Source organism: Falco naumanni, chromosome 5 (genome assembly GCF_017639655.2).
Source record: "Falco naumanni isolate bFalNau1 chromosome 5, bFalNau1.pat, whole genome shotgun sequence".
NCBI classification, from domain to species: Eukaryota; Metazoa; Chordata; class Aves; order Falconiformes; family Falconidae; genus Falco; species Falco naumanni.
Window position 1 is genome coordinate 47,422,822 of NC_054058.1, and position 18,293 is coordinate 47,441,114.

Genomic DNA, 18,293 nt, shown 5'->3' on the forward strand with positions numbered 1-18,293 from the left:
TGCATCCCAATTGTGGATATGGTTGACACTAAACAGCAAGGTCTTTAAAAAAAACAACAATAAAACCCCCAACCAGCAGAGGATGTGCTGATCACCATGGAAACCAGGCTTTTGATGAAGACGTTGCATATCTGGTAATACTTTATACTGAGTTCTGATTACAATAAAGATCCACATTACTTTTTCAAATTCTTCCATTTCTTCTTCTGCTCTGTAGTTTACTTTTTAGATGATAGGAAGAAGAAAACTGCAAAATGCAGGTATTTGTCTTTAAAGTACAGTAAAATACTTATTTCATCAAAATAGTAACCCATCTTGCTGAAGCAAGGTTTTTATGTAAGGCTACATAACATGTAAATAGAAACTATTGTAAAGGAATTCAGTGCTTAACATTTCTTTGGACATAGATAAAGTTTAAAGGCCAATTACTTCAAAGAACATGTGGGAAATTCTGTCAATAAAGCAGTGGCTAAAACTGGCCTTTTGTAGAAGTAACGCCTCTGCATTTGTAGGCATCCAGCAGAGTCCCATGATCTCAGTCAAGTTATTCATGCATTTCTGCACACTGTGGGCTCTTAGTTCAGAAACACTATCTTCATATAACTTGCCAAGCCTGAATTTTGTGGTTTCTTAGAAGGTTTTATTAAAAATGTTATTGAAACTCTGTGAGTCAAGGTTTGTCTGGGCTCAGGTATATGAATCGGGTAGTAAATACTTGAAAGATGAACCAGAAGAACCATCAATGGCTGAATAAAAATAGCTATATGTAAAAATGTGAGGATTGACGTAAACCTTAGTGAAACAAATTCTGAGACAATTCAGGAAAATGTCAAATAATGTTTTGTTCGCAGAAAAAGGGCTGACCTCTGAAGTTCTATTTTAATGAGTTTGTGTATATAAGAGAACTGATACAGGACTGAGGTAGTTTCAGTGCATATTTTAGGATGCAATCTTTCCATTGTCTGCAGTTTCATGGATGCAGTGATATTGTTCTTGAACCATGTTCACTCTTATTTAGAGAAACTTATTAACTGAATATTAAAGTAATAGCAAATCCAACTCTGCAGAAAGGTAAATGCAAATTTTAATGCATGTAAACTTGATGGGTAATATATATGCTTTGTCTTTAAGGATTTTGTATTACCAATGAATTCTTTATTGGTGCTTATTAGATTTATATCTTACTATAATTTTAATACAGTACTTTTCAATACAGTATTTCCTGATCCAGAAATACTGATACTGCTGATCAGAATTGTATCTGACAATGGCACCATCTTCTTTCACTGCTTCCTATGTGTACTCAAAGTCTCGTCTTCCTTCTTTAGCTGTGGAAAGTACTGTAGGATATTGCCACACTATTCTTTTGAAGTTGACAGGGTCTGTTGAGGTTCTGTAGACTGAGTTGCCCCCTTCTCCCTCCCCTAACCTCTAGCTCAAGTGTAGTCAAACATGTTTTTACTTTTTATTGATAGAAATCTTTTTTTGGTGGAAGACTATAGTAACTTGTTCTGTAATTTACATGCCTGAGACTCATACAGATATTTTAAAGAGAAGGGTTTGGCTCACGCAAAAGCTTCATTATTTATTTTCAGGCATACTGTTTAAAATTCTCTGTGGCAACAAAGGAGATGTGACAACAATGTTGCAAGACTTGATAGATATATTTTATTCTTAACATTGTTTTACACTGATTTAGGTTTCATTCTCAAGTAACTTAGAGTTGTGCTGCACTTCAAGCATACCAGATGTCTAGAAATTGCTTGCATATGTGATTATTTGCAGATTTTTATATTTCATTTTTAAAAAAATGTTTATACCTATTTCAGCAACTGTGTGATAAACATTCATTTGACTCTGCAGATCCTGTGCGTGGCTGTTTTTTTAAAAAAATAACCCCCCCACAACCCTCCAGCTCTGTATGTAATAACCATCTTTACAAAAGTATTTGTTTTATTGCATTTAAGACACTTGTTTTTGTGTTAAATTCCTCCCTTTCTTTCAATCTATTCCTTCCTTATACAAAGTAAAAATACTTTTGTCTTTTAAAGCACATTTGCTTAATAAATCTAGAAATTTCTATGATGGTGACAAATGTATTAATAAGCTCAGCTAATTTTCTATATTAATATATATTTATGCAGAGCATTTTTGGGAAAAGTAAATAGTAATCAGTGTAAATGTGGTAGTAGATCAGTGTGAAAATACTAATACCTGATTATTCATGTTTACATTATTTAAAGTTATTAGAATAGTTGTTTTTTCTTTTCTGACCAAATTGAAATGTAAGCATATTTGAAGTTCTGTCCTCTGAAAAGGCATTTAATTTTCTTCGATAAATAAGCCAATTAACCATACATACGATTGAGACCATCATGGATGATCGAGCAAAATAATTTAGCTGATGTGTGGTTTTTAACATGTGACTAACCTTTTTACTTCAGTGTGCCTTTTACTTGGTGCTTTCATGTGCTTTAGGATTAATGTTTAAAATGCTTTGATAGATTAAGTCTTGAATGCTCAGTGTCTTGGTTGATGCCCACCAGTGAGGGCATTTTGCTCTTTGTGCATGTGACCCCCGATTGCACCTTTGCTAGCTGTAGGGAAACTTGTCAGGAGGAAACTCCTGGGAGGTTTTATTTAGAAAAAACTGATTTGGCAGCTTAAATAATGAAATAATCTGGTCTTCATTGAAATAGAAACAAAATCCTTTACTGATGCTACTACTTTTTGCCAAGAGCTTGGACTTAGTCTCAAAATGCATTTATTCTTAAGCAACTTTGACATTCTGTAATGTTGGGTACCTGCATAAACATTTGCAAGTAGTTAAAAAATCTTGAAGTCTTCTGATGGTTGACTTCCACTTTCAGACTTCAGAAGGGATATTTTTCCTCTTAATTTTATTCAATAACAACTTGCAGCCGAGAAACTCTGTGCTTGACTCTGCTGTGTGCAGAGGGAAGTGTTCTGAGGAAGCTAACAAGAAAACCAGACTTCTAATTGTGATTTGGTGGGACACCTGGAAGGCTCTTTTTGCATGCTGGGCCTGTCTACTACATTTTTATTCTGCAGTGTGGCTGATCCCTGTGGAGGGCTGAAAGCAAACTGAAAGTGGAAAGTTTTATAAGGTAAGCATGTGACAAATATTGCTCATGGTTTGTTATTTCTGAGAAAGCGGGATGATCCAAAGGGCACTGGAACCACCTGAAAAGCTACCTAAGCTTGGAGAAACATAGAGGCTGCAGGGACAGCGGGGGCCTCGCTCCTCTGCTTTTGTATTTCAGTCTGGGGACAAGACTTGGAAAATGGTAGCCCCATTGCTGGAGAGGAATGTGAAGCCCAGAGTGGCTTTCCTGCTCGTTAAGAAAGCAGTTGAGAGCAGGAGCAATGGAAAGGCAGGAAGCTGTGGATAAATGCAGGTTCGAGGAAGGGGAGGCTCTGCTGGGGCAGATGGCAGGTGGTTTGGTACAGCAGTGCCTCTGCTGCCCATAGGGCTCTGCTCTGACAGGGTGCAGCTCCCCCATTTCCCCCCCACACACACACACTATGGCAAAAAAGGTGCTTCAGGAGTTTCAGATGCTTCGGCTCAGGGAAGGTTCTGTCATCTTATAAAACATATTTTGGTTCTTTTGTTCTCCTCTGCCACTTTGTCATTGGAAATGAGCCTTTGGCTCTGACAGAATAAATCTGTATTGCTTTCACCTTTTCAATCTTGTTATTATCAAAGAATCCTAATGAAGCTGGCAAACTTAATGTATATTACTCCTCCAATTACAGTGAATACATATAGGTGGCTACTTGAGAGGTGTAAGAGAGGGGATGGATGCCTTCTGCCAAGCTGCAAGGGCAGTTTAAGGACTGGTGTCATGAGAGGCCAAGTTACAGGGAGCTTTCCTGCCTGGCATAGATTACTCTGTCCTCGCTAGCAGAGGTGGTGGAAAAACAGGCCAATCTTTCCTTGGCCATCTCATGTTGTGTTTGAAATGGTGATGCAGAAGGTGAATTGGCTTTGCTTCCATGATGGCCTGTTGAGAGACATTGATTTTGCACTGAGGAGACACTGGCACTGCAGTGTCTTCTGTGGGATTTGCGGATTGCAGCCCCTTTCTCCCCAGGGCAGTGCCACTGCCTCAGCAGAGGCATGGCAGCCCCCGGGGCGGGTGCACAGGAGGTGCCATGGAGGAGGAGCAGCAGCAGCAGCTGTGAGGAGACCTGCATCCTGGCCCTGCAGCTTATGAAGCTGTGAGTAGATCCATGGCAACCTACTCTGGCTCGCTCCCACGTCTGCCTAGACAGAGATGGCAGACCCACAGCTGTTCAATGCAAGCGCATGGAAGGGGCAGCACAGCTCGCCTCAAACAAAGGAGAGAAAATGGCTGTAGGATTTGGCCTGACTGCTAGGGGGGATGACTGTGTGTAAGGGCATAAGGCTGCGCTGCTCTGTACATCCTTCAGCACTTCATGTCTGCATTCAGGGCAGCAGGGCAGCCCTGGCCACTTGGCATCTCCCTGGGGACAGGCTGAGGCCTGGGCTGGGGATGGCTGCCTGTGGTGAGGACAGGATCAGGCCTGGTGAGGGCTCTCTGCAGGCTGACAGCCTGGCTTGATGGTGGAGGGTGGTTCTGTAATTGCTTTGGTCTGATTCAGGCTGAGGTGAGAAAATGGTGGTGTTTCATCTAGTCAGGAATTCATCACCTGAACTAGGTCTGAAAGGGAAATTGGTGATAAACTGGGGAGCAAAACCCATTTTGCTTTCCTGCAGCCCACTCTGTAGTGGCAGCAATCAGGACAGCACGACCCCACATCGTCTCGGGGATGTATGGAAGTGTAAATATAAGTTGCTTTTCTGATTTTAACTGTATTATGCTGAGTCTGATTACTTTTTAACTTAGCAATGTGTTTTTCTGAGTTTATGGCTATGAGACTGACTGTTCTGCTGCTTTATGGAAATCTAAGAAAATCTTCCCTTCTGAGCCCCAGGCAATGAAGTGGATGAAATGTGAGGGAGGAAGGTAAAAAGAAAAAGAGTAGTTTTATAGTAGGAGTCGATATTAATCATTTGTTTGATTTATTTTCTGCATGTCATAGATCGCTTTAGCCAATTGATCAGTCTCATTTGGTTTTCCATATATGTAGGTGAAAAATTTCTTTTTTCTGGCTTATCAATTACTTCTTGCTCTACAGCTACTTATGGTGATCGTTTTTTCTCAAGTGACTTCCTGATGGTCTTTGTTTAATGTGGAAATGGCCATTAATCTGAATAACAAAAAAATCACTTATTTCAGGGCCACACTAGCACTTCAAATCCACAACTAGTAAGTATAAAAATGAGACAAACCAGCAACATTAGAAAATTGTCGTTCTGAATCTGTGGTTTTAGGAAGTGTGGACTGTGCCAAATTCAGTCTGGGCAATCTGTTGGTTTTAAGGAACTTCTTTCAGGCTAAGACAGGAAAAGAGAGCCAGAGCATGTTTGGACACAAAACCTTTCCCTGCTCTCAGGACTGTCTTCAAATAGCGTTTTACAGATGATAATACTATTTAAGCTGAAAAAAGTGTGCTCTGGTCATTAATCAGTCTTTGGTGGTATTAGAGAAGCTGAAGGTGGATCATAATAAGCAAAAAGTGTTCTAAGTTTGTTTTGTATTTCTAGCCTCGCTTGCCCAATTATCCCCTGTACTTTGCACAGGACATTCCCCCCCCCCCCCCCCCCCCCGGTTTGAGCATGGGGAGCTACAGGTGGAGCATTGCAACATGTCATTAGTACCAGCTGGACACTGCTGCTCGCATTATGCTTTAGCAGCAGAGTAATCAGTGCCCAAGTCAGCAATCTTTCTACTCAGTCTTAGTTTCATCTAATAGCAGCAGTTATCAAATCTTTAAGTAACACAGCAGTTTCCACCAGGGATATTCATGCCCCTTGAATCTTCTTTCCTTGCATATGATTTATTGGTTTCTTAAGACCTAAAGCAAGATTAATTCCAGGTATCAATATCAATTCTTTGTAGTCAGCTACAGGAGCAGGTCTGTTGGACTACATCTGGATTTTTCTTCCTGACTCTTTCTGTTGAACTGTGTAGCTGTCTTCCACGTTGCCAGCAAGTGTCTAAGACTGAACTGCTTCTTTTTCCTTACTACAAATGAGAAGGCACTCTAGAGTGGATGAAATATTTCAAAATTAATAATAAGAAAATAATAAACTGTAAGTTCACCACCAGAAGGCATTTGGAGATGTGTGTGTTAAATACAAGTTAAAACAGTGAATACAGGTGAAATTTAGTGAATAATCTTATTCAAGCAGAACTGTTGTCATCTCAGTGCTGGTTTGCTTTTGATGTTTTCAGACTGGGGTGTTTCACTCTGGAAATATTGCTATTTCACAAAATTTTGACATTTTTGGTACTTCCCCCTCCCCCACAGATTAAAATTTTAGGTATGTGACAGATCTCCCCAAACTTCCTTGACTGGTACTGTGATTAGGTGCAGGACCTATTGCACTGTACATTTGGCTGCTTAGTGCCCTGAGGTTATTAATTTCCCACCAGGCTCCCAGGATAGGTGCTGAAGGTGGATGTGCAGAGCACAGTGTTACACTACAAATACTCCTTTTTTCAAGGTCTTGCTTCCATAAATAGTTTGAAAACCGGTTGTCAAACAGCTTTTTTTCAAAATTATCCCCATCCCCCAATTAAAAAAAAATCCATCTAAATTATGGTAACGGAAATCAATACAGGGATTTCATTAACCAAAAGGACTAAATAAAGCACTTGTGTCTGCTTCAGTTAAAATAGCTTACACTGTCCCATAGCGTCTTTACTTAACTAAGCCAGCCGAACCTGCAAAAAACATTGTAGAAAATCTTTTTTCTTTTTTGTTTTACCTCACTATAACTCTTCAGTTTACTTGCTAAGCTGAAGAAACAGTTGTGTTGGTATCTTTAGTCTCTTGCTTTTTTGTGACTTTCTACACTGAAGAATCAACAATGGTCTAAAAATATTACATTGTGTATCTTAGTTCATATGTTTTTATGTGTCACAGTAAATATGCACAAAATACCGAGTTCATTACAAACAGATACTCATTTTATTCCATTTTGTCCATTATAGTAGGTCTTCAGTGCCATGTTATACCATTTACTTCTTGATGGGGAGCCAATTCTTCTGAGCCTTTTTCAAAAGATCTTTTGCAAGGGGATGCAGGCTGCTGTTAAAAGGTTGTTTTGAAATACAGTTGTTAGTGGCTGGCAGTATTTATGAATGTGGCCTGGAGTGATGCATTTATGAGTATAGTTCCAACCATATCAACAGCCTCAGGATTTCTCTCTTCATTTCCTCATGCTTTTGGTATTTCAGAGATCCAACAGGATTATTAATGGTGACATTTCTAGAATTTCTTCTTTTTTTTTTTTTACATTAAAAACGTCATTACTCAAGTTTTTTGACTTTTTAAATCATGAGTCTTTGTGTTTGTGTTGCATTCCTAACATTTCAAAGGTTGAATGTCCAAAAATAGGACCAGTTTAAATGGTCTGTGCTTCTGAATGAGCAGAAATAATGGACCAACTAATTGAGTATTAAGTTAATATAAAAAATAGCAAAGATGCACTTAAAATATTTCTATAGAAGAAAAACTCCTTTAAACTTCAATGAAGAACTAGGACATGGGGAACTCATACCAGCCTTGGTAGGTGTTTCGGTATTTAAAAGGTCGTTATTAGATAGTGTCACTTTCCAGAGTCTGATGAGCCAATTTTTGGACCTTCTTGGTATGCAGCCTTTTATATAGGTCTTTGTTAAGAGGTAGAACCCCAGATAAATTTCCCTCCTTTTCTTGATTCTGTGTGAAATACCTGTTAAAGATATTCAGGCTCTTTGATTATGATGTGATGTGTGCATGTTCATCAGTGATTATGATTATTATTAGTGGTTATCATTATAAATTTTGCTATTGTTTTGTTTCTATTTGAGAGACTTTTTTAGTTTGGTTTTTTTAGTGTTCTTAGGTTTGAAGTCATCTTGAAATCATTTTGTCCACCCTCCTCTGACTGAAAATGGGAACAGCTTACATCAGTTTAAATCAGTTTAGATTTTGTTTAGTTAAAATTAGGTTCATATCCTTTAATAATGGAATGGTAAACCTCAAACTGAGAGTTAATAAAACACTATCTCTTCACAGTTATAATGCATTCTTTGTTACTGTGTTTTATTTTAAATGATTATTTGATCTAAACGTCTTAAAAGTTAGCAGTGAAGGTGCCAAGTGTTTACATGTTCAGCAACACTCTCTACTACTGTAAATTCTCAAATGCTTGTCATACATGTGCAGGTGTGCACATACATCTCCTAATTGATGGTATTGTGTTTGCTTCATCATGTTGGGGTGTCTGATCCCAATGGACCTGCCCTCCAAATCTCAGTGGCCTGTCTGTATCATCTAATGCTTTCTCCCGCATCCCTGTGCTATGTTCATAATATTTTGTTTGCAACAGCACTCACCATCTACTTAGCAAATTGCAGTAGAATTAAGGTTGGATGTAGCAGTGAAACTGTATCACAGAACTGGCAGTGCGCTGGAGACAGCACAATTTAACAGGTGTTGTTTTGCTAGGCCCATTCTGATATATCTGCCCATGCTGGGTCCTTCCTCTCTGCTTCAGCATTAACTGTAGGTCATTTTTCTGCTTTCATGAAGATGAATGATTAGTGTATGATCCCCCCTGATTTGACTAATGGTCTGGCACAGCTTTAAGCCACCTGCTTTAACAGTGGTCTGGAAAGCCCTCATGAGTATCCAGGGGCCTGTCTGTTCCTGGCATCCGGCCTTATGCTTTCTAGGTGGCATCTTTCTCCTTATTCCTCTCAGGAGCTCAGTACTGCAGCCTCTCCCTGCTGTGTGACCTGATATAACATGCCTATCTCCTTGCAGGTAAAAAATTCCTACCACTCCCTTTTTGGTCCACAATCAAAAATTTAGGAATTATCTGGGGGTCAATATGTGAAGCCTATAGATATACATGAGTATAAATATATAGTTTTCTTTTACATGCTTTAGTAAAAGTTTGTTGTGCTTGCTCAGTGAAGCACACTGTTATCTATGAATATTCACCAACTTCTGGATCTTGCCATCTTTTACTACTGGTAATTCTGTGCTTAAAAACTTCCGTAGAACCCACCTTTTTTTTCTGAGGAAGCTTTTTTTTTTTTTTTTTTTTTCCCATGTCTCCACCCTGAATTCCTAGCCTGTTGACGGAAAGTGTTGTCACAGGCTTTAAAAATGTTCCTTTATTTTTCTGTTGGGGTGGTGGGAAAGCACAGCTAAGTTTTGGCAGTAAAAGATAAGTGGATCTCAGTTTAAACCCTTATTGGACAGACTGTCATCTTAATGCTGTGGTTATCCATACTAGGAACTAACCCATGGGTTAGGCTTTGATTATGAGATTATGTCCTTTGTGTTGTCTAACTCCTCTCTCTCCAATGAACCATCCTGGAAAGGTTTGTCCTTTTTGTCTTTGTTTCAAATGAACAGCAAACTTTTCTGTTTGCATTGACAACAAAGTACAAAGATGTGTGGCAAAATGACTTACTGTGCTTTTTAAGGAAAAGCCTTAATTATTTTTTTTATTTTGAGCAGATTATCTCCTGTTCATCTGTTCTAGGATTAGTTTAGATAAAAGTATCAATATTTTTTTTAGAAGAGAGGTAATTTTTATGGGCTATCAAAAGACTTGTTTTATTGTTAGAAGTTTAATTTTATTAGTTAAGGAAACAGCTACAAACAAATGGAATATTCTGTACTATGAAATTATGATCTGTTAAGAGTGTTTTAATTGCTTCATGTGTTTTGGTATTTCTGTTTTGGTAAGGTCTGTGGTAATCTTTTACAGTTATTGCACAAAATATCATTACTATGGAGTTATGCAGCAGTAGCATAACTAAGTTTAAAAGGTTTTAAAATAATTAATCATTAGATATTTAGTATTGGTTTCCTACTTTAAAAAGCAACATTAAATTGAGACTTTAATTTGGTGGTCTTTGTATGTTCTCTGCTTATACCTTTAGGCTTTCGCTTAAGGCTGCAATTGTTTTTTGTTAGAGTTGCATTGAAGATGCATTAATAGAACCTGTCCTTTATACTTAAAGAAATATTACCTGTATGTAATTTTCTTACTTGGTTTCTAGAAAGGCTTATTTTGAGGTCCTGAGTTAGAGACCAAATACAAAACTGTAGATGGTGGAACTGGTAATGGTGTGAGTTGTGTCCCTCAGCTATCTCTATACTGCTTTGATTTTTCTGTCCCTTTTAGGAAGGAGGTGAGGGCAATGTTCTCACATTGGTGTAAAATGAAAAATACTGTATGTTTATGCCTTAACTGTTAGAATTTGTGGCTGTTTTGGTGTGCGTTTTTTTAGTTTGGTTTCTTGTTTTACAAACGTGGGTGCACAAGCCTATACCCCTTTCTCACATTGAAGCTATCTGCTATAATTTCTTTTATATAAAACAGCTAGGAAAATTCTACATAAGTGAGAAAAATCCCTGTGGGCAGCTTGTTGTTATTCCCTAGCTAAATTCCTTTTAGACCAGTTCTCTAGAATGCAGACATGGTCATTACACATTTTTCTGGAAAATGATGGCCAAGAAACACAGGTTTGGAGGTTTTTGAGGTGTTTTGTTTTGTTGTTTTTTTGACTGTTTTTCTTCCAGGGATTTTCGCTTCATCATTGAAAACCTTGTATCTTATTATTCTAACAGAATAAATTCTAGAAGCTAATTAGAGTTAGAAATGCCAGTCAGCAGTAGCTGTTTCTATCCACATAGTCTTGTCAGTTACTTGTATTGCTTCCCACCTGCATTAGGTTTAAATTTATGTTGCAGAAATGAAAGACTTTCTATATGATAATGTATTCTCTTTCCTTCTATCTGGGTATTTTTAGTACTTGAGAAATGGCTGTATGGGTGACTTTTAAAAAAATTACAATGTAAGATAGAAATCATTAGTGGTCATTTTGATTTTGCTTAACCAATATCTTTTTCTCAAAGTCCATCATGCTTTTAGTTTCCTTTCCATCTGTACGTGGTGTTCAGAACCTTCTTTATCCGATTTCAAGTGACGCACCAGCAGCGTGAACAAAGGGTGGTGAAACTCCCACTTTTCTAGAAAACAAAGACTGATAAAGTTTCTTCTTCAATTGATATTGATAATTCTTGTTTCATTAAGTGATTTGAAAAATGACATCAATTTTTTTATAATTATGAATTGTTTATCTGAAAGTAGTTTAATAATGTCTTACTTTTCCCAAATAAATGACATTTTGAAGAGTGAAGTCTTACTAAGAAAAATGTATTCATTTCACAACTGTAAGACAAAAATGATCTAATAGAAAAAATTTTGCTGTATCGACATTCATTAATTTTAATGTACATTTAATACAGAAGAAGATAGGTAAGGGGCCTATGAAAAAACAGGGAAAACTTTACAGTATGTTAGAAATTGAATTTTTACATAAAATACCTTGGTCTGTTATAGTTCTGTTGTAGAAATAGTAGAATTTTTCATAATAATGTTAAAAGCAGAAATATTCAGTAAATAGTTCTGTCTTTAGAGGGAAAATATTATAACCTGAAATACTTCATTCCAGTACTTTACTCAACAGCTTCTAACTAGAAATCACAAATTAAATTATTGTAGAATCAGAAGAAAGGTATTTTCTTTTAATGTGTTTTAAAAGAATTGGTTAAATTCCTACTTAACAAACAAAAAAAAGTCCTGAAAAATTATAAAAGAATCATGTGACAGACTAATAGACAGGAAAACACCTAAGCCTACCAAGACGACTACTAAGGAGGCATTTTTGTCAGTGCTGAGTAGATCAATATAGAGATCAAAAATCTAACAACTGAAAGCACTTCAATCTAATGGATTATAAAAATATCAAAATCAGAAAGTTGAAGTATGTTCAAACTGTGGTAATTTTCCTCAATCACCTTCAGCCAAGATCAAGTTAGCAGAAACTTTCCTCCTTTTTGTTGCTTTCTTCAAGCACCACAATATCACACACCAGAGCTGCGCTTGAATGCCTTAGGGAGGCTCACAAGCACCCTGACCAAACAGGGAAGGAATGTCATGCGTTTCTTACCTTCTTGGTTTTACTGTTTCATTCTTGTCTGCTTCATTTAGTTCAGATTGTGGGAATCTTCTGTATGCAGGAGTGATCCTGACAGCATGGAGAAATGAAACACTTGTACCTAAATTACCCACTGAAATTTTAAACACCTCTGCCTGAAATCTATGTTTAATTCCTTTATCCCTCTCCTGTCTGCAACGTGTCCTGTTCACATGTTGGTGTGTGCTGTTGAGCTGGGACCTGCATTGTGGTAGACTCCGTTACCCTGTACCTTCCTTCTGAGCAGTTGGCAGTTTGTGAGGCTCCAGTGGTGAGAGAGGAGCTCTATTAAATTCTGGGCATCAACTTCACCATACAGCTCAGGAATGTGGATTTGGACTGTTGTTCCATAAACTATTGGGGAGGAACAGAGAGAACAGCTCTGGACCACCTAGTCCTGAGTTTGTTTTGCTTGCTGGACAAACAGGTAGATAGGTAGGATAAAACAAGCCCCACCTGGCATCATGCTCTGGCTCTCTTTCACAAGAAAAGTACATGAGCTTTTTCTTTTCTTTAACTAGATGTAGAACAACAGCTGGTTTCAGTATTTTTTTTCAGGCAGCAGTTGTTTTGCTGAAATGGAAGAGAAAATTATCTTCTTTCTGGGGACATATGTGGTCATGTCGTTGTCGTGTGTCCCCCCCCCCGCCCCCCGTTACTCCTAATCTCTGAAATGGTTTGAAAGATAATGCTTAAGCAGGTTGCCAGTGTCCCTAGCACACGGTCATGATCTCACCAATCACAGCTTGAGGCATATTGAAAGGACCATGTGCTAATAAAGGAGAAGAGGAAAAATTAGGTTTCCAAAGGAATTTACTACCATTCCCTCAGCTATAATCAAAGCACCACAAAGAAATAGGGATTTTTTTTTTTATTCACCAGAATCATAGACTCTGCACTAAATCCACTCTGAACATCTGTCGGAGATTTCTTCCAAGTTCTCAAAGGTGGCCTCAAAAGAAGCTTAAACCTAAATTACTTGAGTGTTAAATCCTCTGCTCTTAGCTGAAAGCTTGAATTAATTACTCTATTAGCATTTGTTCATATCTTTGGTTCATTATAGCTGTCACCAGAAAGCATGCGGGTGGAATCACAGCAGCTCTTCCTACTTCTGTGGGCACAGCCTCTTCTCACACATCCCATGTTTTCATGGGAAAAGTGGAGGACAGACTCCCCCCAGTCTTTTCCTTATTATGAAGTTCAGGTGCAGCTTTCTTTCTTTAAGGCTCATTGCAAAATATTCATAGCATTGTCCACTAAAATCTGTCTATGACCTAGCTTTCTTCCCTCCAGAGAGCTGCTACAATAATGTCTGGTTTTTTTCATGCATCCTTATAGGAAACAAAGGGAATTGGGTGCTTTGCTTACAAGGGATTTGTCTCTGATTTCTCCTCTGTTTATTGCCCAGTTCAGGACCTTGACTATATGACATGGGGAAGAAACGCTATTATTTTTTGGCTGTGGAATGAATATTAAAGCATGAACTTAGGGGTGCATGTGGGTATTCCTTCTTCTGTAACAAGTATCTTGAGACACTTTTTGAAGGTCTCCCATTCTCAGAGTCCTGAAACAGAAGCTGCCTACTTCACCAGGCATGTGGTATGTCAAATAGTAATCTTCCTGCTAGCATTGCTATATGTTTTGAAAGGTTACTGCAGACTTTAAATGCATTTTCTTCTTCTGCTTCCTCCTTTTCTTGTTCTTACTCCTATCTTGGCTATGTCTTTAGTTTTGGTTATCCATATGTATATGTGCTGTTATCTGTATATATCCCACGTGCATTACTTGTATATAGCAATTGCCTTCCTTTCTTATTTATTCTTTTGATCTGTCCTTCACCTGTGCCTTCTATCTCTCATACCAGTTATTTTGCGTTTTTTGTACTAATGGTGTTTATGAAAAGGGAGGAATAAATTTTATGCATGTTCTGTTGATAGCATGAAACAAGCCTATTAAAACCAAACTAAAATGGAAGACAGTAATGGACCTTCCAATGTCCTGTCATCTGAGGGGAGAAACTAACCTTTTTAAAAAAGAAAAAGGTAATTTTGGTTGTGATCAGCATGGTATGTCATCCTGGTGGTATGTGAAAATCACTGCTGCCTGCTAGTGGAATTTGTGTGCTCTTGCGCTATATTCATGCTTTCAGACATTTCAGAACAGGTTAGTTGTATGAAATTGCAGTTTGGATTGTTAGCTTGCACTTCAGGCAGTAGAACCTCTGATTTTTGTTTCTTTGTTACACACACATCCCCCCCTGCCGATGGGCTTGTGTTGTTACCTGGTATGTTCTACAAGTACCTTAATACTGACCAAATATGAGTACCACTGCTGGGAATACTTTAAGTCTGTTTTCCCTGCATTCCCCTCTCATATAGCCTTTTCATCTTCTGAAATATGGGTGTCGGGTGGATGATACTCATTTTAATGTTGTGATGTGGCAGAAAAACAGGGCTGACTGTTTTAAACATTTTTTGAAAAGGTAAGTGTCTAACTTTTTCTACCGGTGGAGTGTCTGCTTTAAGTAAATACAAATTTGTATGCAGTATTTAGGTTTGCTCCCCTGTGGGCTGCATTGTGCAGTAGGGTCAGAAGAATTTCTCCCTCATAGTCAAATGTAGGCATTTGTATTTTAGAATAAGGAGCATCATCTGGATTAAAGCTGCCATTGTTTGACAGCTTTAATGTTGACTGCATAACTTCCCTGTGCAGATTGGTTCAATGGGTTAAAGACCGACCATAGAAGGGTTTCCCTCCAGATCCCAGATGTCCTTACTGTAAATTAAGTTGAGGTCTGTCTTTTTTTTTTTTTTTTTCCTCCCCCCCCCCCCCCTTTTTTTTTTTTGATGTCTAGTAGTAGGATAGATAACACCACAAAAGATAGCAACACACACATGTAATCTAGTTGTCATCTTGGCGGATAGGGAGAGAAGGACCTTAGATGTCTATTTTCTGTGGATCTGGTGCTGTCAGGGATCTATGATGTCATGTCAAAACCAGTGCCAGCTCTAACAAGGCAGTTCACAGCAGCAGGGCTGAAAAATCTCTTATTGACTTCCTTTTCCTCAAAAAAAAAAAAAACCCAAAAAAACAAAAAAAAACCCAACCCCCCAAAAAACCCCAAAACACCAAACAAAAAAACCAACAACTTTGAAGAGGAAGCAATGGTTAATGTATATTTTATATAGGGAAGCTACCAGATGATAAATTGCAAGTTAAATAATGCTGATATTCCAAACTCTTGCTATTGTACTGTTGCACAGATGTAGAAAACAGCCTGTCAGAACAGCAACCTAGAAAAGCTTGTAGCTTTCAAAGTGCTGCTCCTCGGAGCACAAGACGCAGTGCATGAAGGCAGTTTGTTTGTGTGTGGGCACAGAAAACCTTGCTGGGGTAGTGAAGCGGATTAGCCCGTCGGTGGTCTTGTGCAAAGCAGGAACGCGCTGGCGGCTGGCACGCCAGGCTGCCCTGCGTTGGACAGCTGTCACGCTGGCACCACTCGGTTCCTCTGATTGGGTACTCGCAGCGACTGATTAAAAATGCTGATGCCGTTTCTACGCTCCTTTCCACTTGGAGGAGAAATCTCTTTTCCCCACCCCCAAGCCCACCTCTAGAATGTAAGTAATGGTGAGAAGATGAAGATGAAAACAGTGCAGTCTGAGTGACTGGAAATACAGCAGTCTCTTTTAGCTGCAGTGTTATGTAGGAGTCGTCTTCAGACTTCTTACCTTTGGTTTTTTTAGCACAAACTGCTTGCAGGTTTTGGAAGGCTGTGAAAGGACTTACAATTTGTGTTAGTGTTCTCTATGTATCATCATATTACCTTGCTTTTCCCTGGACAGCTGTGTTCAGAGCTTCATGTGGAAATCTTTCTATTGAAGAGAGATAAAAAGGATCCTTAATCTGATTCTCTTTGGATCTTTCTATTTTTATGGTAAGTGCCAGCATGTATTGGCTGAGCATAGCTTCTTTGCTGCAGTGCTCGTGCTCTCCCCCCCCACCTCCCCCTTCCCCCATCTGTTTTTTCTCCCCCTATATTCTTAGATAAGCCTCATGACCTTCACTCAATATCTAGTCATCATTTTTAGCATCTTCATAGCAGATGTTGGCTAGCTAAAATACAAGTTTTCTCTTTATTTTTGCTCTTTCCCCTTTCTGACCCGGAGCTCTGAAGTGATTGCAATCTGAGTACTGCCTCTTTGTCCTTGAAACGGGAGGCTTGAGCATTGCTTGCGATTGCCTGTGGCAGCAACGGGATAAGGTTCTGGGGAACTGGAATTACGGATTTGGTAAAGGTGACTCATGTCTGTACCACTGTGCTGAAAGGGCAGAGAAAGCCCCAGCTTGACTAGCCATCCAGAAAACTCTGAAGCTCCTCAGTGTTCAAGTGTGGGGCATACATGTAGTTTGAGCTGATACTTACTGTCATTGGCATAGGAAGGATGGGCTCTTTCAGCATTTTCAATATAAGCCTATGTCATCAGGTGTTTCAAAACTGGACCTTTTGCATCTTACAAGTGCAGACTGACTGGGACAAGAAGTTACAGAATAGGCAGCCTAATAACACTCATCCCTCGCTGGTCTATACTGTTGCAAATCTTAGCCTTTTGAAGTGCTTTTACAACTCTGCAATAGAGAAGTAGTGCATTTAAATGTTTGAAAATGTGTGCTTGCTTCATTCATGCTCTAAGCTATTTTAACAGCTCTGATTTTGTAAATAGGGAAGGTCATTATTTAGTCCACAGTAAACTGTGCCCTTACACATCCCTTTTTTTTTCCCCCCTCTAGTTTGTTGCATGAAATTTAAAGCAAATGCAAATATGATTATAGATAGTTATATTCCTTTGCTTTTGGTATGAGAGAAGTACAAAAGTATTTCTTTTAACTTAAATGTGTTTCATGTTGTGAATCCATTATGTAGATTGACTATGCATAGCCCTTACACACTGCTGGCACAATAAAGACCACTAAATCTTCAAAGGTCCACTGAAGGCATAGATAGAACATTGGCTCAAACTCATCACAGACTGCTCTGCCTTCAAAGCAAGGCAAAAAGGTGATGTGTTCTTATACTGTTGTTTTACTGAGGTAGCATAAGAATAAAGCTTCTATTTTGTCTCTGCATTGCCTTTTATGGGTTTAAGCAAGAGATATGCTGTCTGGAAACTGTTTTCTTTGTTTAATGTGTCTTAATGTGGCTTAATAAAATAAGTTTGTTCCTGATTTATCCTGTAATTCAGAGGGTTTTACTTCACTTGAGCTGTTTAGTTCAACTGAGTTTGTATACCTCCTTCCCCCTCCCAAATGAGCAAAACCTAAACCACCACTGTTACTTTAAATACCCTCCACTTCTTTTCTGTACTTGGGTGTAATGCCTGGTTGTATTGATAGCGTGCATATGTGCTGTGGGAGGAAGGCCGGGTTAGGCAATTGCAAGAGGTACTGGGGGGAGGAGGAGGAGGAGGTGGCTTACACAGATCTGCAGGTAGAGGACTTCATGGTGCAGTGAGGTACCTACTGCATTGCCTTCGCAGAAAAAAGTGGTAGCGGCCAGCACGTAGCCCAGATGTCAGTGGTCCAAGTCATCTTTCCCATCAGACCGTACATTTTGGTACCATGTTGCACCTGCCAGTATAGCTGATGCCGAGACCCGTTTCCCTTGTCACTGCTGTGGGTGAGGACACGTTGCAAAGCTGCCTCCCTCCTGCTCTCCGGTAGGGTGCAGATCTATCCTGGCACCTGTGCAGCTCAAAGAACTGTTTAAAAACATTTACCTCTAGAGCAGTCCTCCCACTGTCTATTACCGAAAGGCTTTGGCACTATGTATAGTCTAGGTGCTACTTTTTTTAAATCGGTAACAAAGGTGCCAGAGTTTGTTCTCCTCCAGTTTCAGGAAGCGTTGAGACAACAACAGCAGCAAAGAAACTTTTTGCTGTGAAAGTAGACTGGCAGGGGTCTTGGTAACACAGATGGGGAGGTGATCCTCAGCGCCTGCAGATTGTGACGTTGCCTTGGGGAGACCAGGCTTAGGTTTTTCTTGATTAAATGTAACAATTAATTGTGTGTGTGCATCTGCATGTGGAGCTGTTTACTGTACCATTTTGTTCCATATATAATGGCCATAAACTTAAA

The 18,293-nt window shown here is 39.0% G+C and overlaps 1 protein-coding gene across 6 annotated transcripts in view; it reads left to right on the forward strand.

Moving 5' to 3' along the window:
* Positions 1-9,227: 9,227 nt before the first annotated feature.
* ANO4 (anoctamin 4) overlaps positions 9,228-18,293 on the forward strand; it is a 202,726-nt gene continuing 193,660 nt past the window's right edge. For 5 of the 6 annotated variants that reach the window (XM_040596624.1, XM_040596618.1, XM_040596619.1 and 2 more), the window contains exon 1: positions 9,228-9,491. In XM_040596624.1, coding sequence (XP_040452558.1) covers positions 9,440-9,491 — 52 coding nt within the window. In that variant the 5' untranslated portion in view covers positions 9,228-9,439. Of the gene's footprint in view, positions 9,492-15,728; positions 16,096-18,293 lie in introns of those variants that run through there. The other variant, XM_040596622.1, reaches the window with a different exon arrangement.